General features: G+C 44.7%; 1 protein-coding gene across 3 annotated transcripts in view; it reads right to left on the reverse strand.

Annotated features, from left to right (window-relative positions):
- Positions 1-27566, reverse strand: part of GAS7 (growth arrest specific 7) — a 204732-nt gene that overhangs the window by 60096 nt on the left and 117070 nt on the right. For all 3 annotated transcript variants that reach the window (XM_039847350.1, XM_039847349.1, XM_039847351.1), the window contains exon 2: positions 26036-26156. In XM_039847350.1, the coding sequence (XP_039703284.1) occupies positions 26036-26156 (121 nt within the window). The remainder of the gene's footprint in view (positions 1-26035; positions 26157-27566) is intronic.

Raw genomic sequence — 27566 nt, forward strand, 5'->3', positions numbered from 1 at the left:
TAGGAACTGGGCTGCACAGCAGGAGGTGACGGGTTAACAAGCAAGCAAAGCTTCATCTGTATTTGCAGCCACTCCCCAGCACTAGCATCTCTACCTCAGCTACACCTCAGATCATCAGGCATCAGATTCTCAAAGGAGCAGCGGTCCCTGGTGCCAAAAATGTTGGAGACCGCTGCTCTAAAACCTTCCCCCAGTGCCTCTCCTTCTCTTATCCCCCGAGGCTGCCAACTCATGGACCTCCAGGAACCCTAGCTGCCAAGTAGGTATTTCTCCCCAAATGCCATTGTCACCTGAATCCCCAAAGCACAGAGGAAGGAGCACTGACCCAGGGGTCATACAGAGATATGGTCCTCTTCTAAATGGGGTGAATTCCAAAGTCCTTCCCGGTTCTACAGCTCTATGTCTTGTTTGAATCATAACTGCTGCATCTGACTGGCCACCTCCAATGCCCAGCTACATGGTCCAGCCAGAAATAAAGCTAATACTGCAGCTATATTATCATCCCCCGAACACTACTTTACCCATTTCACCGCTATGAGCAGAGACTTCTCATAAAATTATCTTGTGATGAAAATAATAATATTTTCTCACTATATATAATTCGATGATGTAGAAAAGCACAAAGAAGTAGAAAGGATCGCCCATAATCCCACAACTCGAAGTTCCTACTACCAACACTGATACCTACATGTCAACTTGTTCTCTAGGCAGATATACATCCTTAAAACAAAACAAAATCATACTGTATATTCTTTTCACATAACAACTTCTATATCTTTTCAGAATCATTAAAGAGGCCAGACAGTACTAAGGTTAAAATCTATTAACGGCTGCAAGTCTGGAGCCGGACTACCTGGGTTTGAACCCCAGCTCTGCCTCTTACTTCCAGTGTAACCTTAGCCAAGCTAATTGTCCAATCAGCGCCTCAGTTTCTTCCTCTGTAAATGAGATAAAAAATGGCATCCACCCAAGGCAGTCATCGTTTTCAGGCCAAAAGCCCATATACGAGCTCTTAGCATAAAGTTATTTTTAAAGTTAATCCAATGTATGACTATAACAGTAATTGAAAAATTCTATTACTGAAACTTCAATTGTCTCAAATATTAAAAACAAGCAAAACCCTTTCAATGGCTTCTCTCAATTAATTTGCTGTGCAGCCCTGGGCAAGTCACTCTACCTCTCTGGTCCTCCCAATTCCTCATCTAAAAGGAAGGAGTTGGGGTAACTGGTCTTCTAGGTCCCAATACTCCTGCCCTCCAGCTTTGATCAGTGTGGTCTTAAAACCTTAAGACCCATTGTTTGTGTTTAAGGAGCTTAACGGCTCTAGGAGCTGGGTGGTAATATGGTCCCTGGTGTCTTAAGGGAGAGAAAACAAAATGAAGGGCAAGTAAGGGACACAGCATGTAAGGTCACAGCAGTGACCAAGAAAGGGAGCAGTGAGGTCTTTCATGAGGAGTGAGCAGAAAAACAGGCTCAGTGACCTCCTGAGGGAGGAAGGATGTGGCCGTCTGACAGTCGGACACCAGGACTGAGAGAATCTACCATGAAGACCACTGCTGCTCGGAGCCCAAGGGCTGTGAAAAGCATTCTAGGCCCTGCTGCTCATAAGCTGACTTTGGGAGTCGTCTGACCCTGTATTTTAGTTTTTTTTTTTTAACTGTAAAATGGGGATAAATAGGGTTATAAGATCATTAAATGGGTAGACATGTATAAAATGCTTAAGATGACATGGGCACACAGTAAGTGCTTTATCAGAGTTAAATAAAACAAACAGAGAAGCCAGGCTGGATGAAGAAAATGGTGGAACTCAGATAAGAAAACAGCCTTCATAAAAAGAGAGGCAGGCTGCCCCAGGAAGCAGACACACCATACAGCCTCTGCCACCTTCTAAAGAGGCCTCTCTCTGTCCGCTCCCTCAGCCCCACTCAGAGGCCACATTGTCACCCCCGCCTGCACAGAGTCCAGCTCACCTTCCCCTTTCTAACCCAGCCCCGTGGAACTCCTGGGACACAACCTCCGTGGTCTCACTGGCTCCTCCCCAAGTTCCAACCACCCACATTCAATCAGTTCCTGGAGCCTGGAGGCAACCTCCTCTATCACATTCCTCACCTCCCTGCCTCTTCTCCATCTTACTCCTAAGTGGTCTCCTTGCCTCTTGTGTCTTCCCACTTAAAATCAGTCCACACACAGCTGGCAAAATGCTCACCCTGGAGCCCCGCTCTCCCCGTAGGTTACTCACCAGCAAAAATCCCTTGCTGGCTCATTTCCAACATGGCATACAGAAGATACTTTGTAGGACTCTCAATGCCTAGCAAGGTGCTCCAGCAAGGCACCCCTGTCTGTCCAGACGGACTTCCTACTGACATTACTCCAGACCAGTTAACTCCACCTGCTAGTCTTAAAACACACCTTTGCTATAGTTGTTCACTCACCCCTACCATACCTGGATGTCAGGATCTCGTATATTTGTCGAATCTCAACTAAATTGCCCCTTCCATCATACCTTTATGCTAGATTGCTTTTCTCTCTTGCTGTCAAATCCCCAAACTCTCTAGAGTGGATGCTATAGTACATCACCCAGATGTCCCCAGCTGCAGAAGTTGACAGCAGACTCCTTCTTAGAGCACTACCTTCAACCAAAGGTAGCTGTCTTGTCCAAGGTTATGCCTGAGGTAGGAGAATGGGAAGTGATGCACATCCAAATGGGTAGTCAATGTGGGATGGGGGGGTGGGGACAAGGTGGAGATAAAGGCCTACCAATCCCCTTGCCTCAAGTCAAACAATTTCAAAGGGCCATCCAGCTCAGAGCTGCCCATGTGGCTGGCCAAGTCATTTCTTATGACTGCACTGCAATACTACTTTCTTCCCTCCACTGAGGGGCTGCTCCCAAGACCATTCTCTTGCACATAAGTCTGTCTCAGATTTGTCTGAGAGCCTGACCTAAGAGCCCCCAGACACACACATTCCACCTAGTTCCTTCCAGGGAATCGGCATTTTGTTCCACCTCTCAGTGCTGATTTTAGTCTTAACATCTTATCTCCTTGAGGGCCAGTTCTGTGGCTGGCTCTTGCTTTCGAACACAGCACTTCACTTCATGGATGGATGCCTGGACAGACAGGAAAATGGAGGGATGGACATTATAATGGCACAATGTAGATCCTCATCTGATGTGCCCTTCACTCTCCAGGGATAAACAAACAGCTCTATTCTCCTGAAAGCAAGAGAGTACCCCCAGAGAACCATGTCCTTTGTGGTACTGCTTTCGCCCCTTTGGTGGCTGATGCCACTGACCTTATATCGAAAGAATAACCAGCAACTCTTTCCGCCATCTTGGAACTTGTGGAAGTCTGCTGGGAGCTCAGCTTCTAAAATTTCCCCGCACTTACTGGTCTGGGTCATTCACAGGTCCCCCAGGAGCTGGAGTCCTTTTTCCTCATAAGTAATGTATCTCCCTATACAACCTCCAGGAAGGTTCCAGCAGGGGACAGTGCAGCTGCCTGAAGGATTCATCCCTGCCCATCACCCAATCTTGGCCAGCTCTGACCAATCCAAAACAAAGCCATAGAGAGCCTGGGGAAGGAATAGAGCCAGGCCAGGCAGCTATCTGCAGAGAGCCACTGGGGCTCTGGCTGCGTGATCTCACTAGTAGCAGGAAAAATCACCCCAGATGACCATACGACCCATACGGAGGAAGCCATTTCCAGGTCTTTCCAATAAAAGACTTGCTAATCTAGTTATAGCACACCAGGCCCCTTGACCAAGCCAAAGCAAAATTGAAGTGGCAGCCTGGGGCTCATGTTACTCTGGATAGAGGCCTCCACACACCCACTTTTGCATTCTCTGGAGTTCCACCCTTGGGGTTCTAGGTCATTCAAGGTGACTATCCAGACTCCTAACGGAGTTGCTGCCATGCAGGTCCCAAAGGCTCTGAGGGCGCAGTGAGGACAAAGTGGAAGAATTGAGATGTACTCTCAGAGAGCCTCTGCCCATCCAACCCAATTTATGAGAAAACATGTTTTTTTTTTTCCTAAAAGTAACTCCAACTGAGTTCAGACTTCTCTTGAAACCAAGGAAGCCAAACACACACAAATGAACTGATGGTGGATCAAACCAGACTGAGGAAGGGTGCTATTCTAGCCATTGACACTACAAGCCAGAAATTTTAATTTCTCCATCAGTGGATTACAGTGGCTGCCTGGTGCAGAACAAAACTACTGAAGGGTGGTAAGCGATGTAAATCTGGGTTTCAGACCACAGATGAGCCAACTTAAGACAATAATAACAATAGTAATATTAATAATAAAACAGTAAATGAGGTAGGAGTTATTAATTTTAAAGTCACTCTAGACTTCATTTCCCCTTAAGACTGCATCCTGCTTGGACTAGAGATACTGGCTTCCAGTGGGAAAGCCAAAAGGAGCCCTTGGACCTAGGCCACTGGTCATGCTGATTTCTCTAGGGCCCACCTGTAAATCTTGGCTCCATCTCACACTTCCCTAATCACCACCACCCACCCACCAGTGGATTCCTGCTCCTGATTGGTCCATTTCCTTGACTGTGTGGAGGCTCTCTGCTGCCCCCAGTGGCTATCAGCTAAAATAACCACAAGTACCAATCCAGAGGGAACTGGGCTTTCCTGTCCTGGCCAGAATCTGAGATTCCTGAAGTCCCCTCTTCATTGCCTCTCTTTATACTCACCCTTCATGCTTCTAACTCTGTGCTCCACTCATCTGTTTCTCCTTTTCCCTCGTTTGATGCTGGCCCCAATTGTGGAGTCTCTCCTGTCCCCTGTTTTCTTCACTAGGAGGGTCTGCTAGACTCCACTCAGGTTTTCCTAGACAAATAGATGGCAGCCCTGCTGCCCCTTTCTCCAGCCATTGTCCTTCATTTGGAAGCTGGACTGCCACCCTGCTCTGCTTGGCCATGTCCTCTACCCCAACCAGGAAGGTGAGTCCCAGGAGAATGACAGGAGACCCCCTTGCCAGGGTCTGGGAGTTGGGCAGCAAGACATGGGAGCCGGTCAGTGTCTGGAGGTCCCACTAAGCTCTCCTTTGGAACACTCAGCAGAAGGGGCTCTGGTCTCCTCTGATGCACCAGTCTTTCCTCGGCCCCTGGTTTTGCAATCACCTCCCTGTTACGTGTCTCTGGCTATAGGACATTTCCCCGACCCTTTCTTAAAATTAAATGAAATTTGATCTCCAACCATGGGCTCTCGGCAGAAGAGAAACCACTACACTCTGAACATCCATTTGTGCCTTGCCCACCCCAAGTTCCCCCAAGTCTCCCTCAGTGGTCACAAAATACCTACGAAATGGGTGCTGTCATTTCTATTATTCAATGGAAGAAACTGAAACCTTGGTAAGAATAAGCAGAGCTGGGACTCAGTCCAACAGCAAAGACCACCACGTGCTGGCCACACCAATACCTCTGAGCTCTGTGCTGGGCTTCTGGGAGCTGCAGCCAAATTGTGCTGTTTTAATCTATATACCACTGTCTATTTGAGAACTACCCTGAAAATTAATATTATTATATTAACATTTATCATAAACACCACTGGTCATGCTGTATTTATAATCTATGTATTTACAATCTAAATATAATGGTATTTAAGATAACAAAATTATATTCTTGATTATATTATTAACATATCATTTTACATATTGACATATCTTTACTTATTATATTTGAGGGTCTACTCTGTGTCTAGCACTGTTCTGGGCACTGGGGACACTGCGGAGACTCTGACAGGTTAAACTCCATCTTCCTCCTTCAGCTTACCTTACAATAGTCATGATGCTATTCTATTTTTGAATATCGATATAGAAAATTCTTGACGAATGAAAATTTAAAGTTTTTCTAATGGAGGTGGAGGGAGAAAGTCATGCCAGGAGACAGGTAATAAATAAGCAAAATAGATTAGATGGTGGTATGCACTAAAGAGAATAAAGCAGGGAAGGGGGTAAAAAGTATTATTAGAAAGGAATATAATTTTGGTCAGGTGAGTAAGGAAGGCTTCACTGAGAAAGGCACATTTATTATTATCTATTGCTGCATCACAAATTACCCCAAACTTAGCAGCTTAAATCAACAAGCATCTATGTCACATGGACTTAGTGAGTCAGGATGTGGGAGCGGCTGAGCTGGGTGGTTCTGGTTCAGGCTTCCCATGAGGCTGCAGTCAGTATATCATCATCTGTTGCATCATCTGAGGGCTTGACCGGGCTGAAGGAGCCACTTTCAAGATGGCTCACTCACATGGATGCTGGCCTCAGAAGGGATGCTCCATCACCACTGCCAGAGTCTACTGGTCATACAGACCAATCCTGACAGGCGGTAAGAGGGACTCACAAGGACATATGCAACAGCAGGTGGGTGCAGTGGAGGCCATCTTGGAAGCTGGCTACTGCGCAAGTGAAGGAGCAAGCCATGCACTATCTGAGGGAGAAGAATTCCAGGCTGAGGGAACAGAAAATAAAACGGCTCTGAGGCAGGCACTGGTCTGTCATTTTTCAAAGGACAGCAAGGAAGACGGCATGGCTGAAGAGGCTGTAGGCAGAAGCAGAAGAAGAGGTCGTCAGAGGTAACAGGGCCAGACTGAATCATCCAGGGCAGTGGTTCTCACAGTGGGATCCTGAGACCAGCAGCATCAGCGTCACCTGGGAACTTGGAAATATTAGTTCTCAGCCCTTCCTGAGTTCCTGAGTCAGTAACCCTAAGGGTGGACCCTGTGAAGTTCTAACCAGCCCTCCAGATGATTGTGGTGCACATCTAGGTTTGAGAATCAATGCTCTAGGGTCTTAAAGATCATGGTAAAGATGCTGGCTTTTATTTCTGGCATCCTATATGTGTCATTTGTGAAGGATGCCTCTTCCCATCCAGTCTGTCACTCCTCCAGAGGTCGGACAAGCTTGGGCTCTTCCCAAAGCCCCTTCAGAAGGAACAGCGGGAGCTAGAGAAAGTGCCATGAGCAGGACAGGAGCCATCCAGGTGCCTTCACAACTCTGCAGATGGAATGGACAGCACCACCTCCACGAAGAGTTGAGATGCTGTGAGATCTGGGGGTGTCTCACTCAGACAGGGTCAAGGAAGGGGTTGCACAGGCAACAATCTCCCACCCCCAGCTCTGGAGCCATACTCCTCCATGCTGGTTTCAGATCTGATGATTCCTGAATGATCTAGTGACACGAGGAAGAACAAACAGCTCGACTAAAGAGATTCTTGTTCGAGAAGCTTCATCCAGATTCATCTTCCACGGGGGCTTCCATAATTGCTCCCGACCCTGTTCACACACAGCTCAGATCCCTCTGGAAGGAGGATCCGAGCAGGTGAACTCTCAGCAAATGGAAAGACACAAAGGCTCCTCGCAAACCCCTGCCTGCGGGCCCTGCCAACGAAGAACTGTGCTCTGCAGGACTGCCCACATCTGATCACCAGCAGGATGGTTGCTGAGAGACCTCTCATCTCTGGCAGCTAGAAAAGACTTCACCTTGGCCACTGGGCCCCAAGTTTCAGCAAACACAGACCCCAAGCCTTGGAGACTTGAGGTCTCCAGTGAGAAATGCATGGCAGGAGTCAAGCCTGAGTAGGAGGAGAAGGGGTGGGAAGTCGGTAGATAACACTCCCCAATTTCCAGCATACAGTGATACAGCCCTGCCAGTCCCGGAGGCACTCCCCTAAGCAATGAGATTTCTCGTGCTCTAGGGAAAAGGAGAGATAAGGACACCAGGATTTTGCTGTCACAAGAGAGGAAAGAAGTGGAATGGAGACCTGGCCCTGGTGTTTAAAACACCCCTCAAATATTCGGAGGCAGCCTAAAGTTCTTACTAAGAGTTCAGGTGCTGGTGTCACGCAGTAGATGTTTGACTCTCAGGTCCACCCCTTATAAATGAACAGCTGTGGTTCTCAGCCTCAGTTGCCTCACTGTAAAGTGGGGATAACATACAGAGGCCTCATGGTGCTGGGATCAAGAGCTAATGAAGCACAGCTTCCAGCAGTCTCTGACATACAGTAAGCCCTCAGAACACATTAAACAACAATAAGAATGATAAAACAAAACTCCATTCCTTCCTTCCTTCCTTCTGCTTCCCAACTTCCACACCCCCCACCTCATTCCTCCTTTTCATTCCTCCTTTCACAGAGCACATCTCCCGAAGAGAAAAGGAGGGAAGGGCTCCGTCTATGGCACCAGTGGGGAAGAGGATGCTAGAATGCTTCTTAGCATTTCTGAGCTGTAGGGGTGTCCCTTAGTTAACCAGAGAAACATCACTATCGGTGGTCCATAACTTCCCACTTCATAGCAACTCAAAGAGTATCCTTATGCAACCCTGTGATCTAGGTTGCGCAGGGGCCCGTACACCCATTTCACAGATGATACAGAGGCTGATGATACCCTGGCCCTTTGACATTGGCCTGAACCAAGCTCTGGAACTGGCTCCAGACCTTATAAAGGGTCTGAGAAGAGCAGGGCCAGGAGCAGTAGGGGGATTCTAGTGAGAGGAGGGGTTCTCTGCCTGGAACTCTCCAAGCCTGTCCTTCATCCCTTTAGGATCCCTGATGTACCAACCTCCTTACAGAGTGCAGACCTGGGCAAACACACTGGGAATCCCTGAACGTGGGTCGAGGGTTAATGAGGGCTGACCGCAACGTAGGAAAAGGATTTCTTGTCATTGAGACAATAGATGTTGGCAGCCAAATGTCAGTTCACAGATATGACCCCTGTCCTGGGGTTAAAAAAATTGTAGATTAGTGCTGAGAAGGAAACTATCAAAACCAAAGACTGGACCACTCAGGATCCAGAACCTAAGCACAGGTATCTGGCAGAGCTCCAGTCTTGTTTCATAAATGTAGTTATTTATCAGGATCATTGGGGCCACTTGTTAAAAATACAGATTCCCAGATCTTACACCTGAAGATTCTGGTTTAGTAGGTCTTGGGTGGAACCTAGAAGTCAGCATTTTAACAAAGCAGTCTCAGCGACTAACCAGATGTGGGCCACACTGGTAGAGTCACTAGTAACAAGAGCACAGGAACCAGCCACAGACCAGTAGGGACCCAGACGAGACAAAAATCCCAGGGCATGGGTCAGACTTAGGCTCAGGCAAGGTGAGAAGCAAGATGTGTGTAACCCCAAAATGCCCATCTTTTCCACCCTAACCTTCCATAAATATCAGGTTCACAACATCTGCCCCCAGGGAGCCCCAGCTCTGACGTGAGGCTTTGTTATCTGTTTTAGTTCCTGGGGGAGACTTAGGAGTTAGAGTAGATTGCCATAAATACTTTAGCATAACTGAGTCCTTAGAGTCTTTCCTAGAATTGGGGAGGATTAAGAAGATAGGAGTTAGCACTGTACTGAAAGAAGCAGAGAAGGTAAAGGTATCAGGTGAGGTTCTAGAGAGCAGTGGGCATAAGGAGGCAGGCAGACTGACAGGGAGGAGGACGAGGTACTCCAGCAGGACCTCGCCTCCTTCACAGAGCCTTATCTTAAGGCTCTGACTTTGCACAAAGTCCAGAGTTAGGACAAGAAAGATGAGTTTTATGCAATCCTGTTCCCAGGTGCTTGGCATAGACAGAGCTGGCAGATCAGGACCAACAGGATATTCTCATCCCGGCGGGGACATGGGGAGAGTCCAGGTGACCTCATGGTCCTGGGTGCTCCCCATCAACATCATTTAGACTTTCTGAGCACTAACTATGAACAGGCGCCAGGTCTGGGGAGGGGCTCTGAGAGCTCACAGCATGAACCCTGCCCTCAGGAAGCTGACAGACTGACTGGGAGAGCATGATGGCCTCTTTCTACCTCAACTATAACACTTGCTTTCAAATCCATCCCTCCTACTAGGTGTACTCTGAGAGCAGCAACTATGTCAAATAAACGAATGCTTGCCTCCTGGTCATGGAATACAGTAGGCAGTCAATAAGTGTTTGATGAATGAATGAAGACTTGGCTCAAAGCAACTATTAGAACTAAGTTCGGTTACATGGCCAGTGGATAATTTAAAAAGTGAGTGTGTGTGATAGGGCAGGGGGGGAGGGAAGAGGAGGGAAGAGAGTGTATGTGTGTGTGTGTGTGCGCGTGCGTGTAGATAAAAAGACATAAATGGATGGAAAGACAGAGAAGGGCCAGGGAGAGTGGATGGAGCACCAGTTCCCTTCACATGGCATGAATTACTAATCGAGCAAGTAGCGTAATATAAAAAGAGCAAAAGAACAGACATGGGTAGTTCACAGAAATACCATTGCAAATGACCAATAAAGAGGAAGAGATGCTCATTCTCACTCAAAATTGGAGAAATAGAAACTAAGATGACAACAAGACACTATTTTTTTTTTTTTTTTTTTTTACACACTGGATATATAACATTTTTCAAGACTGATAATCCCTAGTTAGCAAAAATCTGGAAAGCAGGCTAAGAATGCCTCTGAAAGGCAGTGTGGAGACAGCTTTTAAAAGCCCAAATGCACATCCCCCTTGACCTAACAACAGTTCTAGGGGCACAATGACGTAAGTATAACGATATGTTCTGGAGCATTTTTCATTAGATGTTATAAAAAACTCCGGAGAAACGCCATGAATGCCCACCAATAAGGGACTGATTATGCTGTGTTGACAGGATGGCATTCTGTGCAGCTGTTCCAGTGAATAAAGTAACATCTGGGAGTACTGATAATGTACAGCATGCCCAAAACACACTGTTACGTGACCAGTGCACACAGGTTCTCAGGTGCATTTATAAAAGGGCCTCAGTAAAATGTATATACAATGACAATTCCTAAAAGACTACACAAGCATTTGATGCTGGTTAATTCTTAAAAATGACACCAAAATAAAAACTATTTTTATAGTGCACCCGGTCTGAATGTTTTACCAAGTATATGAAAACTTCCCATGAAAGAGAGACAAAACTGTGTCGTGTTGGTGTAGGCATACAGAGAAAGAAAGATTGACAGAAAAAGTAAAACAAGGAACAGACTCAAGCAGACAGGTTTAGCATATGGTAAAGAGGGGCTTTTCAGGGCCATGGCGAAAGGCTCAATCCATCAGTAAGTGCTATGGAACAATAGAACAACGATTTGAAAAACATTAAGGTAGATCCATTTCTCACAGATTTTCTGAAATTATGTTCCATCTGGATTAAGATTTTAAAGAGTGAGGAAAAAAAAAAAGTCCACAAGAGTGCTAGAAGAAAATATTACCTTCTTTTGTTAGCAAGGGTCCTTTTTTAAGTATGACCTCAAAAAGCAGAAATCATGAAAAGTAAAGATTGTCCAAACTCTCTAGAAAAACAGAGTTGAAAAAAATCACAATCAGAATTATAAAGCATTATAAAAAATTAGAACTATTTACTACACATAATCAAGACCCTTCCCTAAGAACTGTCCAAACACCAGAGCGCTTCCTGTGCAGACCCACGTACCAGGGGTGTGCCCACTTGGCCACTGCTACGGGGGCCAATGAGCACTGTATAGAACAGGACTTGCATCTTCCACTATCAGTGACCATTTTCTGCTAAATGGCTGCTAAAGAATAAAAGTCCGCAAAGAAAAAAAAAATGTATGAAGCAAACCCAGAGAAAGAAGTGGGCATGAGACCTCACGAGGTCCCAAAGACAGGACAATCAACTCAGCACCTAATTTTCTAGTCTTGAAGCCAGGGCAGCTATGAGATGCCCCATATCCTTCTAAAATGTTCTTTTCCATAGCTAGTTTCAGTGGGCTTCCATCCCTATATCAGGATGGCCCCTGCCAACAGGATGTAGTTTGGACATCCACCAAAACACACTGCCCTGTAAATGGCCAGTGCCAGCCCCGAGGCCACCAGATCCACATCTGGATTATTCCTATGAACATGCTGAATTGTGGCTTAATGCCCCAAATTGGTCTTCCACAATCTCTACATGGAAAAAATCACACCACTCCACTATTCAGAAGCTTCTCTTCCCAGGAAGTGGTATTTTCCACTCATACGCCACCTTTCTGATTTGTTTCCTGAGAAACTCGGCATTTATGGACTTTAATCGCTCTGCATTCCTAATCCACATTTAGAAGATTTTCCAGTAAAAGGTGTGACTTTACATTTAGAAATAATGCTCGAAATCACTAAAAGTGTTGCTTTTCACAAGACGGAAGAAACTGTCAGAAAGAGCTAAGGTTATTTTGGGAAAGAGAAATAAGTAATCATCTCTCTGAGGTGCAGCCACAAAGGCGCCTCCAAGCTGTGGAGGAAGGCCATCCCGCCCTGAATTACAAAGGGCCCCAGCAGCTCCTTCAGGCACACAGGACAAGTCCTTATCATGAACCAACAGCGCAAAATATGTATAGAAATTCTGGGTAAAATAAGCTATTCGCAAACATCAAGAAAGGGCACTCGGAATAGAGAAGACCATACAAAATGGGGAAGTAATAGGTAGCATTTTAGAGTTAAATGAAATAAGATTCCTTGGGAAATTGCAGATTAATAAAAATCTCTCTGCAAAGAACCATGAAAGCCTCATCAATGTAGGAAAACACTGGAATGTGACAAGCAGGGGCAGTCTTCAAGGTGGGTAGAAAGTAGTGCTTCCCTATACTTCAGAGCACATTGGCATCACTTGGAGGGCTGATGAAACGAGATCACAGGGCCCCAGTCCCAGAGTTTCAGGAGGTCGAGGGAGGGCCTGAGAAACCGCGTTTCTAACAAGTTTCCAGGAGATGTTGATGCTGCTGGCCGGGAATTCCACTTTGAGAATCACGGGCCTAGAGGAAGACAGGGAAGGGCAGAGTTCTCTAAGACAGTTCGCCCTGCCTCCAGGTGTTGGAGGTAGGGCCATTACATTTTTTTTAAAGATACACAATGAAAACAACCCACAAATTCCTCCTGATGTGAAAGCACACAGTGTTTATGCCATTTCCTCCAAACAGGTAATGCTGCTGAAAACTGCAGCGAACATTTAAGTTGGCCCAAGAGATCCAGGAAAAACACAAAAAAAACACTGAACCTAACAAGGCAGATGCTCCGAGAGCAAAGAAGAGACTCACCATGACCACAAATACTCAGGTTGCCGTAGAATCCTCTTAAGGGTTTCATCTCGGGTTCCAAAACTTGCTAAGAAGACTTTGCATTTGCACACCTGGTAATAAGAATTCCCTCTTGGTGCACAAGAGTTGAGTCAGTTGGGTGGGGATGTGTGTCCAAAAGCACTGTGTGCTCCTGGCCCTCTGAGCTGTTTCCCAAGGCTTCGCCCTGCTGTCCTCTTGGTACCCTTTTCTATAGTGTCCCCACCTCATCAACACATATGTTTATATACCAGCGGCAGAAAGCAAGTGAAGTCTTTATCTGTGGCAGGCAGGAGGAGGGGAGGGCACACTCCTCCTTCCGTGGCAGAGATCACGTGGCCCAGCATTTTTGGATGCTCCTCACACCATATAAAAATGACCAGGTCCTTTTCAGAGTCTGGTTTGTGCATCTCACCTCCAGAAGAAACCTCAGAACACAAGGCCACTTCTTTAGTGGAGCAGAGGAGGATGGAATGTTGTTATGCTGGGGAAGGGGAAGCAAGAAAGAGCATTAGAGCTCAGCTCCAGTCCTCTCTATTTCAGAGAAATTTCTATCTTACTTATAAAAGTAACACAGGTCCAGGGAGAAAACGTTGAAAAACACAGAAAAGCAAAAGAGAAAATAAAAGTTCTCTCTAATCCCATCGCCACATACCGCACTCAAATGCAAAAGTGCATCATGGGAGTAGAGGGTACCCCAGCCAACAGAATGAGGGACAGAGGGAATGCGTGGCAGGGAGCTGGGCCTTGTCTGCATGGCCACTAGGGTCTGTCCCTCGGGGGAAATACAGAGCTTGAGAGGGCTTTCCAAACCAACCCAATCCTCTTTTTTAGAGATTGGGGGGGAATCATGACTTCTGGATGCTAGGGATGCACGGAAGAACTGACTAAACCAGGAAAGAGCAGAGCTGTGGGCATGACCTCCAGTCAAGACCTCTCTGGGATACTCGAGAGTAGTCAAGAGAAGGATCAGAAGTATCTGAAAGTCAACTGCTTTATGTATCTCTCTTCTGAAGCTTCTATAAAAGCTTTCTGTACTTAGTTCTCTAGGAATCACCAGAATTCTGGGACGCAGGTAGCTATTTTAAGTCAGAGCCTGTATCTACTCCACATTTACTGATAGACTGACAATGCAACAGGAAAGCAGGCCACCCTTCCTGCTGCTAGTGCTACCTGACCCTTACGGAGATGCAGGTGACAGACTGTGCCTCTCCAGGGCATCGTGGAGGACACAATACCACTTAACTGGCTCCGTAGTATCCAAAGAGACCACTAGTGGCACGTTAGACTGCCGCATGGAAAGTGTACTGTTTCCTGGGGCTGCGCCTAAAATACCACAAACTGGGTAACTTAAACAACAGAAGTGTATTGTATCTCAGTTCTGGAGGCAAGACGTCTGAGGTCAAGGTTGGCAGGGTTGGTTCCTTCTGAAGAACGTGAGGGCGCATCTGTTCCAGGCCTCCCTCCTAGTTTCTGGTAGCCTTAGCCATGCCATGGCTCATAGAAGGTGTTCTCCCTGTGTCTTCACATTTTCCCTGTGTCTGTCTCTGTGTTCAAAATCCCCTTTTTGTAAGGACCCCACATGTTGGATCAGGGCCCACGGCACTTCAGTATAACCTCATCTTAACTCGATCGTCTGCAAAGACCCTATATCCAAGGTCGCATTCACAAGTATTGGGGATTAGGACTTCAACATCTTTGTTGGGAGAAGAACCAGTTCAACCCATATCAAGAAATGAAAGACTGGAGCTGGCTAGGGACACAGGGAGGCTGGGATGGAGGTTGAGCTGTTGCTAACACATGGAGTTGACCTGGGAGCAAGAAAGCCTAGACAAATAAGAGACAGAGGAGTCCTGGGATTCACCAGCAGAGGCCCTGGGTCTGTGGCAGAGCCCAGAAGGGCAGCAAGGAGACCGACCATCAGGGACCAGAGTACAGCTAATCACTAACGACTCTAGCGCTGGTCTCATATGGTATCCAGGCAGAGCACGGGAGTAGTCAGACCGCCTGTGAAAATAATGAAAAATTTCCGTACTACTTGCAACACTGCTTTCCCCTGATCTCCCGCCCAAGATGCCTCAATCACCAGAACCCCTCACTAGGTCCCCACAATGGCTAGTAAAGGGTTAATGCCTGGGGTTGGGGTGGAGGGGTAGAACCCCTTCCGGCATATTTTCCCCACAGTCCATCCCTGTGCCAGACAACTCAATAACTTCCTCCACTCTCACTCATTATGGGAGCTGTTTCTTCGCAGGCTGAGGGTATCTTTGGGCGTGCAGCTAGGCAGTTCCCACAGCTGGCAAGAGAGAAAAGGCTTTATTTAACAGGAATGTTCAGGGGACCTACTGTGTGTAGGACCCAGTTTTCATCTGTCCAAGGATGACAGGACCCTTCAGAGTCAAGTCTCCGTGCCCCTGTGAACAGCCTAGCACATGGCAACCAGGGAGTGGCATGCAGTAAACACAGGTCTTCTTGCATGACTACATCTCACCCCGTTCTCCTCCCACACCTCTTGGCACTGCCTAGTTTGGAATCCAACTTGGACTGAAATAACAAAAAAAGTTGTTACCCCATTCCAAGATCTTCCTTCAATAATAAAGATCTGATCATCAGGCAATCATACCAGCTTTACATATAAAGAAAGGCACATTCCCAAAGTGGGGGATGATGAGCACGTTGGTGTTGAGACTCCGGGTTTCAAAGATTTTGAGAGCCAGGAGAGACCTTCAGAGGTCTAATCAGGCAGGAAGGAAAACTGACTGACAATTCATAAGGAAAGCCCCATTTAACAATCTCTCCACCTCAGGAAGCATTCAGTCTTTGCAAACATGTAGGCTTTTCCATTGTGTTCGCCCACACCACCCCTGCATGAAGCCATCCAAGTGGATAATTAGAACTGGGCACAGAGAAGGCATTTAGCAAACACTTGTTGCTTGATAATCAATTCACATGGTCCTTGCCCACTCACTGAATAACCTACAGATAATTTCCATGTTGCATGGTTGCATCTTCACTGACTCCATAGGACCTAATCCTTTAAACAGATACACTAATTATATCTGTTCAGACTGCTCTTTCTTGTGGACCCCATCTCCTTGCTGTAATCACATGCTCCCATTTGCCCACCCCTAACACACACACATAGGCCCAGAGAGGCAATGCTTCCCGCACATCAAAGTTCCAGGTATAAGGCAGAGTGTGGGATGAGTCTGAAAGTCCTTCTCTTGAAGTTGATGATTCATTAACTATTGACCAGTCATTTTTCCCTAGATCCTTCATTCTCTTGCCTGGTCCCCTTTCATAATCTCCAATTTCCAAGTGCATTTATAAAATATATTTTCCAGACTCTGTATCTAATGCTAATTCTCCCCTGCAATACTTGGTACAAATCCATGAGGATCTATTTGGATACAGGTCAAACTCAATACCCACAAGAACTAGAAACGTAAAATGCATGAAGCCGACTGAGTATGAGAAAAATCGGGGGCCGTGGCAACCTTCTCAACTCCACTCAGCTGCGTTCAGGCAGGAAGGTGGATCCAGAGAGGCTGAAGAAGAATTTTCCACTGAAAGGCTAACCTTATAATCAGCTATTTGTTCTGCTTCTGTAGATATGTCTGCCGCATAGGCTGAAGGGCAGGGTGACCTCGAAATTAACTAAAGACTCATCCTCCCTTTTGCTTGTTCTGTCTAGATAACAGATGTATTGCCTGAGTTCCTGTCTGAAAAGCTCGTGCTCTGTGACTGCCTATAACCCACAGCAACTCCTGCGGTCTGTAACTGCCTGAGGACAAATTAACCAATCGGCCCATGCCAACTGTAACTGCGGGGATAAGCCCTATAAAAGCAAGGTTACCCCTGTGCTTAGTGTCCAGATCTTCACAGCACCAGCTCTGCTGGGACCACTGGCATAATAAACCTGAGTTCTCCAACTCTCCGAGTGGTGCTTGGTTTCTCGCCAGTCTGATTTTTCTGCAACATGGCCACATCTCATGATATTTCAAGAGAAGACAAGTATTTGGACGTTTATGATAAACCTCCCAATTTTTCAATGTTAGCAGCTAACTGAACTGTGTACATAGAATAAAAAGCTTCTGTGGACGGCCTCAGGCCTCAAGACAAACTGGTCTGTGACATCTACTATACCTGCATCTTCAAAGGACAGTTCACCAGGATCTGGAGGTCTGAACTATGCCTTGACCATCACATCTCCTAACACTACACGCAGAGGCACTATAATGCCACTTCCCTAGAAATTTAGTCATCACAGACAAGTACTTTTTTTGAATAGTTCAAACCAAGTAAATATCATTTCTTATGGGTATACAATTCAATGGTCACTTACACTTTTTTTTTTTGGCTTTTAATTAATGAATATTGGTCAATTTAATAACTATAGAGATCTGAGCCACTGTGATAAGAATTAGTTATTCAATACCATCAGATCCCACTGGAATCCAGCAAGCCACTGGGCTCTGCAAGGTGATGAATGGTGAGAGGACAGTGACTATAAGCCGGCACATACTTCTTGACCAAAACAAAGTAAAAATCTCCAGAGAGGAGAAACATGAAAGAAGAAACTTTACAACAATTCCTCATTTCCAAAGCCTGAATTGTTTCATTAGACTGAGTTGCTTGAAGACAAGGATGATGTCCATTTTGTCCAGATGTCTGAGTGCTATGCAGAATAGAGAAATGAAAACAGTATAAGCCCCAAATTCTCTGACTGAACCTTAGTTAGAAACGAAGTTGAAACCAGGGTCCATAGGTGTTTTTAAAATAGCAAAAACTCCTGAGATTTAAAAAAAATTGAGTTATTGCTAATCAGTGACTCCACCCAACAGCCAATGAGGAATATAAGTATAAGCTGGGTGAAGTACTTTTCTTGGCAGTTTTATACTTATTCTATATCTTGTCACTGTAAAATCAAGTTATTTGTCTTTAAGTAGCTCTTTCATGAGATTCTACTTTAACTACAATAGTTATATAACCTTTAACCTTGAGACTGTAGTGTTTACTTGTTTGAAGAAAATTGTATTTTCTCATTGCATTTCAATAAGAGAAACGTGGGTTTAAATTTACTCTTCGACTTTATAATATTTGATACATTAACTATATGTTCATCAATCTTGTTAATAAGTCTCCTTGCCAAGTTAGAAACAGGTAGTGACTATTAAAAAACACTTCAAAATATAAAGCAGAAATTTTTATTCTTTTTAAATAACACATTCCTATTCAGTAGGTCTGCAGTGGGATCCATGTATTGGTATTTTTAAACAAATGCCCTAGGTGCTTCTGATGTCCACAAAAGTTTAGGAACCAGGCCGAAGGAATCCCCAAGCAAGGCATCTAAGGCAGTGGTCCTCAATCTTTTGGGCACCAGGGACCAGTGCTCCTATGAGAATCTAATGCCTGATGATCTGAGGTGGAGCTGAGGTGGTGATGCTAGCGCTAGGGAGTGGCTTCATATACAGGTAAAGTTTGCTCACTAGCCTGCCACTCACTTTCTACTGTGCGGCCCAGATTCCTAACTCATGGATAGGTATCGGTCTGCGGCCCGGGGTTTGGGGTACCCTGATCTGAGGAACTGTTTTGAATGACACCAAAAAAGTCACCAACTTGCCAAAGTCCCCAACATGCCTGTTTTTATTGATAATTTTATTGTGATATAATTCATATACCATAAAAACCACTCTCCAAAAGCATACAACACAGTGGGTTTTAGTATATTTCACAGACTCATGCAACTATCACCACTATCTAATTTTAGAACATTTTCATTACGTCAAAAAGAAACCTTCTTCCTATTAGTAATCACTTCCATTCACCCCTTCCCCAGTCCCTGGAAACCACTATTGACTTTCTGTATCTATGGATCTGTCTATTGTAGGCATTTCATATAAATGAAATCATACAATATGTGGCTTCTTATGTCTGGCTTCTTTCAATCAGTGTGATGTTCTTCAAGGTTCATTCATGTTGTAGCACGTATCCATTAGTACTTCATTCCTTTTTATGGTTGAATAATATCTCATTGTAGGGATATACCATATTTGGTTGTCCATTCATCAGTTGATGGATGGTTTTTTCTGGCCATTATGAATAATGCTGCTGTGAATATTTGTATACAGGTTTTTGGGTGGACATGTGTTTTCAGTTCTCTTGGGTATATATCTATCTAGGAATGGAGTTGTTGGGTCACATTCAACATTCTTTTTATTTTACTTCCATATCTGAAACGTTTGCTGCTAATCAGTGACTCCACCCAACAGCCAATGAGGAAAGTTCTTAAATTGTTTACCAAAAGCAGTCTTTTTCAAAGTAATTCAACTTCCTAGAATACAGCAAACAATAAAATCCTTTTTGTCTCCTTTGTCTTTTTGACTTTTATGAGTCTTCAACTTACTGGCAGTGTGAAGGACTCTCTAACCCACTTGGCATCTGCGAAAATTCCAAGAGATTACCAGTCTTAAAAACTGGTGAGAAATGGGGGATGTGTTGTACACTTAAGTATCAACTTAACACTATAAATTAAAGTGGATTCTCTGGAAGAAAACACAAAACCCACACAAAAGCAGATTAATAGTAAGTTTTAAGGTTTAAACTTTTCGCTAAGAATCCATAAAGAAAAAAAGTAAAGACAAAATAAGTACAGGAAAACGTTACTGCAGACGCCCAGCTGCATTAATAATACACCACACACACACACACACACACACACGTCAATAATACACACACACAAATTCAATCAACCAAATGTGCCAAATGAAAGCATCTTTTTAGTCTCACATTTATTCAACATGGACAGAAAAAAATAAATCGACATTTTTGGGTGTAGAAGTTTCCCAGGGCAACTTTTATTAACAGGGAATTATCAGGGCTGTTCTATCTGGGGAGTTAGAGAAGTATCCAATTATTTGTAACAAAGAAAAGCTGAAAGCATGCTTTTAAAAGTGTTCTACTGGAAAACGTATCCAGAAACTCACTTTGGCTCCTAGTGTAATAAAGTTAAATGGGAATCTACTCATTTAAAGAAAAATTAAAACAAGAAATCAAGAAAACAACCATTTGGCAAATAAATCCAAAAGCTCAAATCCTGGTTTTGTCCTCCAAGTTTCTCTCGCAAACATAATATAATAAAACATTTACACATATGGATTCTTTGTCAAAGGAGCTTAAAAACAGTTCTCAGTTCTCCTGGGTTTCAGCTGATGCTCTAACAAAATAGTTATGTTTCCCTTAAAAATAAATGCTATTTCAGATCTTTTTTTCCTACTAATCTATGAACTCAGTTATCCTCATTGCAAATTAAGTCACCCCTACCTCCATCCCCATGCCCTGAATACTGAGGCAAAAAATTAAAGATTAAAAGACTGGGGACCCACGCATATCCTGGGATCTGAATAGCCACGTGGCTTTAAGTTTCTTTACTACATGGGGTGCTCTGTCTCCCAAAGTGTAAAATGAATGGTTCTATTTGTTAGACCAGAGATCATCAAACTTTTCCTTTTAAAAGCCAGATAGTAAATATTTTTGGTTTTGTGAGCCACATTGTCTCTACTCAACTCTGCCAACATTGTACAAAAGCAACCTTAGATTATATGTAAATAAAAGAACACAGTGTGTTCCAAACAAAACTTATTTATAAAAATAGGCTACTAGCTGAATTTGGCCCATGAGCTGTACTCTGTCAACTCCTATGTTAGATGATTTTGAAGGTTCCCCACAGGATGAATAAAAGTCATTGAAACTCTGAAACTCTGAACAATCAAGTCAAGGTCTGACATTGGAGAGAGATGTACAGCACTGCACTCAATTCTATGGGAGTCCGCATTGGGACACAGACATTGGGCTCTTCCTCACATTCCCATCAACTGCCTCCTCCTGTTTTAGTTGCTACCTCACCAGTACTCCCCTGACCATCACTGTGGCCTTGGATGAAGCACAACTATGTGGGGGTGGAATCAGCCTTTCTGAGGGGACTCTAGGGGTCAGAAGACACAACCCAAAATGTAAGGAAGCAGCTCTCCAAGAACAGAAGTTTGGCCAGTGGGAAATGGGAGATGAGATGAGAGGGAGTTAAGCAGATAAAACACCTCTGCTTTCTCATGGACTACTCAAAGGTATGGTTCTTCTTTGCAACCCTTTCAGAGAAGTGAGCACACCTGCTAAGTGACCCACTGAGTCTCTTTGCAGTTCCCTGTCAAGACTAGCCAGTACACATGGCATCTTCCTTTGTCTCCCTTCCCTCTCTCACCCACTATCACTACTCTGGGCTTATACTTCAAAAATAAGGTGTTAACATTTAATCCTTGTCTCAGGCTCTGCTTACTGAGTTTATATGAAAACATTATTACATTAACTTATCCACTGAAACTTCCTGTCAGCCATTTGGATCAATGTTATTTATTAAATAATTTGTGCTTTCCACGATGATTTAAATTATCACTCCTACCATAAATCTGGTCTTCATTTCAGTATGTCTGTGACTGCTCCTTTCTGACAATCTTTTCTCCCTCACCTTTCATAACATTGCCCTCTCTGGGATTCCTCATATCTCTGACAATTCTTTCAAAGTCTCCTTTGCCCTTCCCTTAAAGGCCATTCTGCAGGGCTCTCTCCAGGATGCTTGCCCTTGGTGTTCTTCTGCATGCTAATGACTTCATTTCTCTGATAATAAAATGTAAATTATGGGTGAACATCTGTGGTTGTGCAGGTTGGTCAGTGCAGTGACCAACCTTGTTTGGGCACGTGGGGGTGAAATCCATTCTTCTCTCTGCTTGCCAAGCCATGTACTCATGCAGCTCCTCAGATTTCCATGTCTAGCCCAGATGTCCCCTGAGTCACAGACCCATCCATCCAAATATATGTTAGGCATCTCTCCCTGAATGCCCCCCGAAGAACCATACACTCAACATGGATTCATCATCTTTCTTCCAAATCTGTTCCTCCCTCATGTTCCCTATCCTCGCTACATGGCTCTGGCACACAAGGCAAAAAACTCAGAGGAAGCTGAGCAATCTTCTTTCCCTGACCTGCCACATCCTGTCTGACAGATTCTACCTCCTCCTCTCCAGCCACAGCTACAGACGCAGCTACAGACGTGGAGTTGACCTCATTACTTCTCTTCTCATTTAGTCTGCCATGCTCCATGTTTGCTGTCTTTAAACCTTTCACCCTGCTGCCACAGTATTCTGATCATGTCATGCCACCGCTCTGAACCCTACCATAGCTTCCCACTACCCACAGGGCAAAGTCCCAATTCCTCAAAGTGCCTCGGGAGGTCTTATTTGGGTCAGACCCCAAACCTCCTCTCTCACATCTTTGTTTCTTGCCAAATACATCAGCTTTTCCTTGCCGCCTTGCCTTTGCTCATGCAGTGACCCCAGTGTGGAATTCCCGAGTCAAGGGCCCCTCCTTGAAAACTTGTTTGATACCCAGATAAAGTTGACAGATCCCTTCCTTGAGCCTCGCAGAGTTCCATGCTAACACCCACAATGCTTATTAGTTCCTATGTTTCTCTGATTCCATTAGAACTGCAGTCTTTGAAGGCCAAGATAGCCTCTTACTGGATCTTGTATCTCCAGAGCCCAGCTAAGCACTGTGACAATCCCTTATAAATTCTATAAGTTCCCTAAGTGGATTGGAAAATAAGCAGATTATACAGAGCAAGGTAATACAAATGTAAATTGGACTTTAAGCTAGTTATATTTGTATGTGGTATAAAAATGAGGACAGAATTCCTCTTGTGCCCAAGCGCCCTCTGCAAAAGAAGTGATTAGGGATTACGGGATATTAGTACTATTTGAAAAAAAGGTGGACAGACAAGAAGAGGAATGGCTCATGGTGGCTTATAGCAGGGCACTGGTGGCATCTGCTTCCTGGGCAGTGGTGCATGGCTCTGAGCTAAGTCACAGGTGGGAGAGACTCAGGAGTTGGGGCAGAAAGGTGGACGCAGCAGGCCCAGCTGTAGAAGACAAACTCAAATGGCTCCAGGATCCAGGCGATCAGATAAATGCAGGTGTGAGAAGAGCGAATGGCTATTCTGATACTTTTCCTGCAGAAAGGCAGTTAGGTTCAAAATTTTATAAAGCAGCCCATTAGCCAAACAAAACCAGTCTAGGAAAGGATTCCAGAGAAGAACCAGAAAGACAGTCAGGCTTCCCATTCCCTTAGACTAAGGGGAAGTACTTACCACGATGTTCAGGGGCTGCACTATTCCCCCAAACATGACTAATTCTTTATTATCAGGGAGGAATTTCTCATTGGCAACCCCTTCTTCATCCCTTCCCATCTGAGCTGAAGGGTACCTCCTCCTCCAGGAAGCCTCCCTTGACCTTCCAGGGTCTCACCTGAACATGCTCTCTAAACACCCTGGGCTTTTCCTTCACAGCCCTGCTCAGGATTATAATCAAATATATATTCACTTAGAATCTGTTTCCTCTATAAGAAGAAGCACTTTGAGGCCACGGGCTGCTGCTTCTGTATTATTACATCCCCAGCATCCAACACTCTGCCTGGAGCATATTTGAGGCCCACTAAAGTATTGTTAAATGAATGATTCAATCAAACAGATAAAGAATGAATTAAACCACAAACAAATAAAATTGGCATGTGTTTAGAATGTACGAATAAGGAGCCAGGATTACCACGAACATATCAGAGGAGGGAATGGCTTAGTAGGGCCAGTCCAACTGCAGATGACAGAGAGACTAGAGCGGGGGCCGGCAGCCAATATGGCCTGTGGGCCAACCCCAGGCCACCCTGTTATCATACGGCCCATGAATTTCTGAACTGAGAGCATCTTTTTTATTTTCAAATGGTTAAAAAGAAGACTATTTCATGACATGCAAAAATTATTTGAAATTCACATTTCATTGTCCGTAAATAAAGTTTTATTGGAACATAGCTACATCCACTGGTTTTATGGCTGTTTTCATATGACAGTGGTAGAGCTGAGTAGCTGTGACAGAGACTATATACACCCCAAACTCTAAAAGATTTACTATCTGCCCCTTTACAGGAAAAGTTTGATGAATGCCTGGCCTAGAGTCTCCTGGGATCACTATATCCCAGGACCCACAAAAAGCCCTGACTCAGTAGCATATGCTAAAATCTGACCCTCAAAAAAAAGCTGCCAGACACTGTCTGTTAATGTAAAATGAGACTAAAATATCCCCTTAATAAAGAGGGGTTAGTTAAACTAATGATAGCATATACTAGCAGTGGACTACTACACAACTATTTTTTTAAAAATGAGTGAGACTGAAATGTATAAGTATAGAAAGATGCCCATAATACACTGCCAAAGCAATTTATAGAACAACATGGGCAGTATTCTCCAATTTATTAGAAAGAATAACCATACGTATGTTTAGAAGGTGAGAGCATACAAATATCTGGAATAATATGCATGATAAACAGCTCTAGAGAATGGAACCAGGAATTTTTACTTTTATTTTAAACACTTTTGCACTCACTGAAATTTTTTACTATTTTTTTACTATTTTTTTTACATTTTTAAATATACTATTCTCTAACTTAAAACACACACCCTCTCCCTCTTCCCTGTCCCCTCCTCTCCCTCTCTCCCCTCCTCTCCCCTCCTCTCCCCGCCTCTCCCCTCCTCTCCCCACTCTCCCCTCTCCCTCTCCCTCTCCCTCTCCTGATTTTAGAAAGCCACGCAATTTTACCCCCTGGCATAGATCCAAATTCTTGATGACCTCAGGATCATATGGTCCAATTTCTGCATTTTGCAGATGGGGAACCGCACATAAACACTTTCCTCTGAAACTTCAAAGTCTGATAAAAGTGCAAAATTGCTCATGTGTTTGTTTTGAGGAAGCTTAAGATTAGAATGGTCAGAAATAGTCCTACTTCCCTTTTCCTAGAAACCCCAGTTACCTATTCAACTGGAACACACCCCTCGAGCCTACGAAGGCCAGGTTGCCAGGAGATGTGAACAAACCAGCCAACTGAGTAGCAGCTGTCAGTTGCTTTCTCTGTTGTTCTTTCTAAATAGCAGCTGGCTCTCCTGTCACCAAGACCCCTCCAAGTGCAAGTTCATAATCAGCAGTCATATTAATGGTCTCGTCATATGGGGCAAGATGGCCATAAGTCAGATGGGCACAGACAAGGGAAGTGAGAAGCCCAGACTGAGCCAACAGGTAGATCTGGGTAAGATGTCAGGTTCTGCCTTGGCACACACATCTATGATTTCTACCAAATCCAACTTCCTGTATTTCTATCCTTTGTTCTCTTGTGGCAATTGCCTTGGGGAATCACGGAGGTCGAGAGGCAGGGCTGTTAGCTGGTTTTGCTCTGCCCTGCCCAAGATGACAGCCTACAACACTACTCTGCGCTCACCTTATTATAGGAATCCGTCACTACTCCTTTAATTAACCTTTTCCAGCCTTCTTGCAGCTTACCCTAGAGTCTACATCTTGGGGCCCTGGAGTCACTGTGAAGACTCAGAAGTCCATAACAACTGGAGGCATAGAGGTGCAGTCCTACATCTGTTAGAATAAATAATCCATAAGTAGCCCCCAGCATTCCCCAAAGAACATGCCAAGAAACTCCAGCCAGTGAGATAATTCAGAGAAGAGAAAGAAATGTGGTGAAGTTAAGGAAACCACACTTGAAATGCCTGTTTGGGAGCTTCTATATCAGCACATTCAAAAGTCCAAGAAATCATGCAGTGGCTAAACCTGTTCCACTTGATTTAAAACAGCTGTTGACCACAGAACCTTCTGAAATCCCGATTTGAAGAACACAGTTCCACACTGCAAGGTTGGTTTCAACAAATATGCCCAGGAAGGATGACCTTTCCCAATCCACTCTCAGACTCCCACCACCCAGCACTGTGCGGAAAGCAGCCTCTAAGGTAGATTTGTAAAGAAAAAGTCTAACAACCAGAAAGTGAAGGAGGGAGGAGAAAGCCTGCCTCTCCAAAGAGGCAGAAACCCAGGGGCTGGTACAGGGTGCTCCCCAGAGCAAGACTCACCATTGGTGGTCGTGTTGACATAGTAACGCCGCCCCTGAGGAGACAGGTAGCTTTGCCAGCCAGGTGGGAGAATGACAGTCTGGCTTTCCTCTCCTGGTGGAGGGGGGACCATTCCAGGCTTCTGTTGAGGAGAAAAGAAAAGGTCACACACATTTGGCATTTTTGCAACTGTTTTTCAACGAGTAGGTCACAGGCAGATGAAGTCACCGTGGAATAGCTCCACAGTGTGTGTGTAGGGGGGGCGGAGGGGGGATTGCCCGCAGGCATCCCTAAGGGAGGTCACAGGCCACACTTGTGTGATTTTGGCGGTTGTTGGAGTGTGAGGTGTGAGGAGCACTTGCTTTTTTCAGAGCCGCGCAGCAGAGGAAGAGTCCCCTAGAGAACAGAGGGAAGTGCCAGTCAGTTAACAGCTCAACTTTCTCCTCATGGGCCCTTAGAAAACACTCACAAGGTGCTGCGCTTCCTGGGGGCCCATCATGCCACGGACTCCTGCTGTGGAATATGAAGACTGAAATACTGGGGACTACTGAGTAGAGTGGCAGACGAGGCCCAGGGCCTGCTGTGAGACCTACCACAAGTAATTAATGCAAGTCTCAGCACAGTGAGATGTAAAACCTTCCATAATAACGCTCAGAATCGATAAAGAGTGAGGTGGGGTTTTCTCAAGTGTCCAAATCACTCTGGCAAAGAGAGCTGGGAATCTGAGTTAGAACGAAGACTGACCTTTCATCATATGCACTTAGGTGCAGTTTAGTTCTTTTAACCATGCACGATAGTACTTTTCTTTAAAAAACAAAGTTGGAAGAAAACATTTAGAACATAGAGAAACTAGGTGTAGACAAAGATGCTAAAGCAGAGGTGATTTCCAGTGGTGGAATTATGGGCAGTTTTTATTTCCTTCTTTTTACTTTTCCATCTAAATTTTCTTCAATAAACACAAAAATAAAAGTTGTTAGCTAAAGAACATTTAAATTTAAGGAAAGGAGGTCCAAACAGCTCACATAATTTCTGTGCCTTGTGAAGAAAGTAAATTGACTAAAGATAGGATTCTAGCCACAGTATAAGAGAAGCCATGAATTGCTCAGCAAAGCTGGACCCTGTTCAGAAATATGAAAACTAATCAGCTCCTAAATGTCCTCAGCATCCCCCAGCCATGCCCACGAGGCAGTTTTTGGTCACTGATGACCACAGCTTAGGAAAACAAGATAATAGATTGAAAGTGAGCAGTAGAGACACAGCTCCCAGACTGCTCTGAGCTTTCTGCAGACTGCAAAGCAGCACGCTTCTGGTTCCTATGGTGCCCTGCACGCCCTCAGCAGGGATGGGATCAATCCTCGCTATTCCTAGGCGTTCAGAACTTTAACTAAACACAGCCTCCCCATGGCCCTCCGCAGAGCTGCAGTGTATGTTTCATTATGAAGTTTCACAATTTAATTAAAAACCTTTCCCTATGCCCTGAACGCTTCTGTCTCCCACACCTGTTAACCTACAGCACCTCTTTGATTCAGTATGAAAGACTGGCTTCTAAAGT

The sequence above is a fragment of the Pteropus medius genome, unplaced genomic scaffold (genome assembly GCF_902729225.1).
Source record: "Pteropus medius unplaced genomic scaffold, Ma_sr-lr_union100, whole genome shotgun sequence".
Taxonomy (NCBI): domain Eukaryota; kingdom Metazoa; phylum Chordata; class Mammalia; order Chiroptera; family Pteropodidae; genus Pteropus; species Pteropus medius.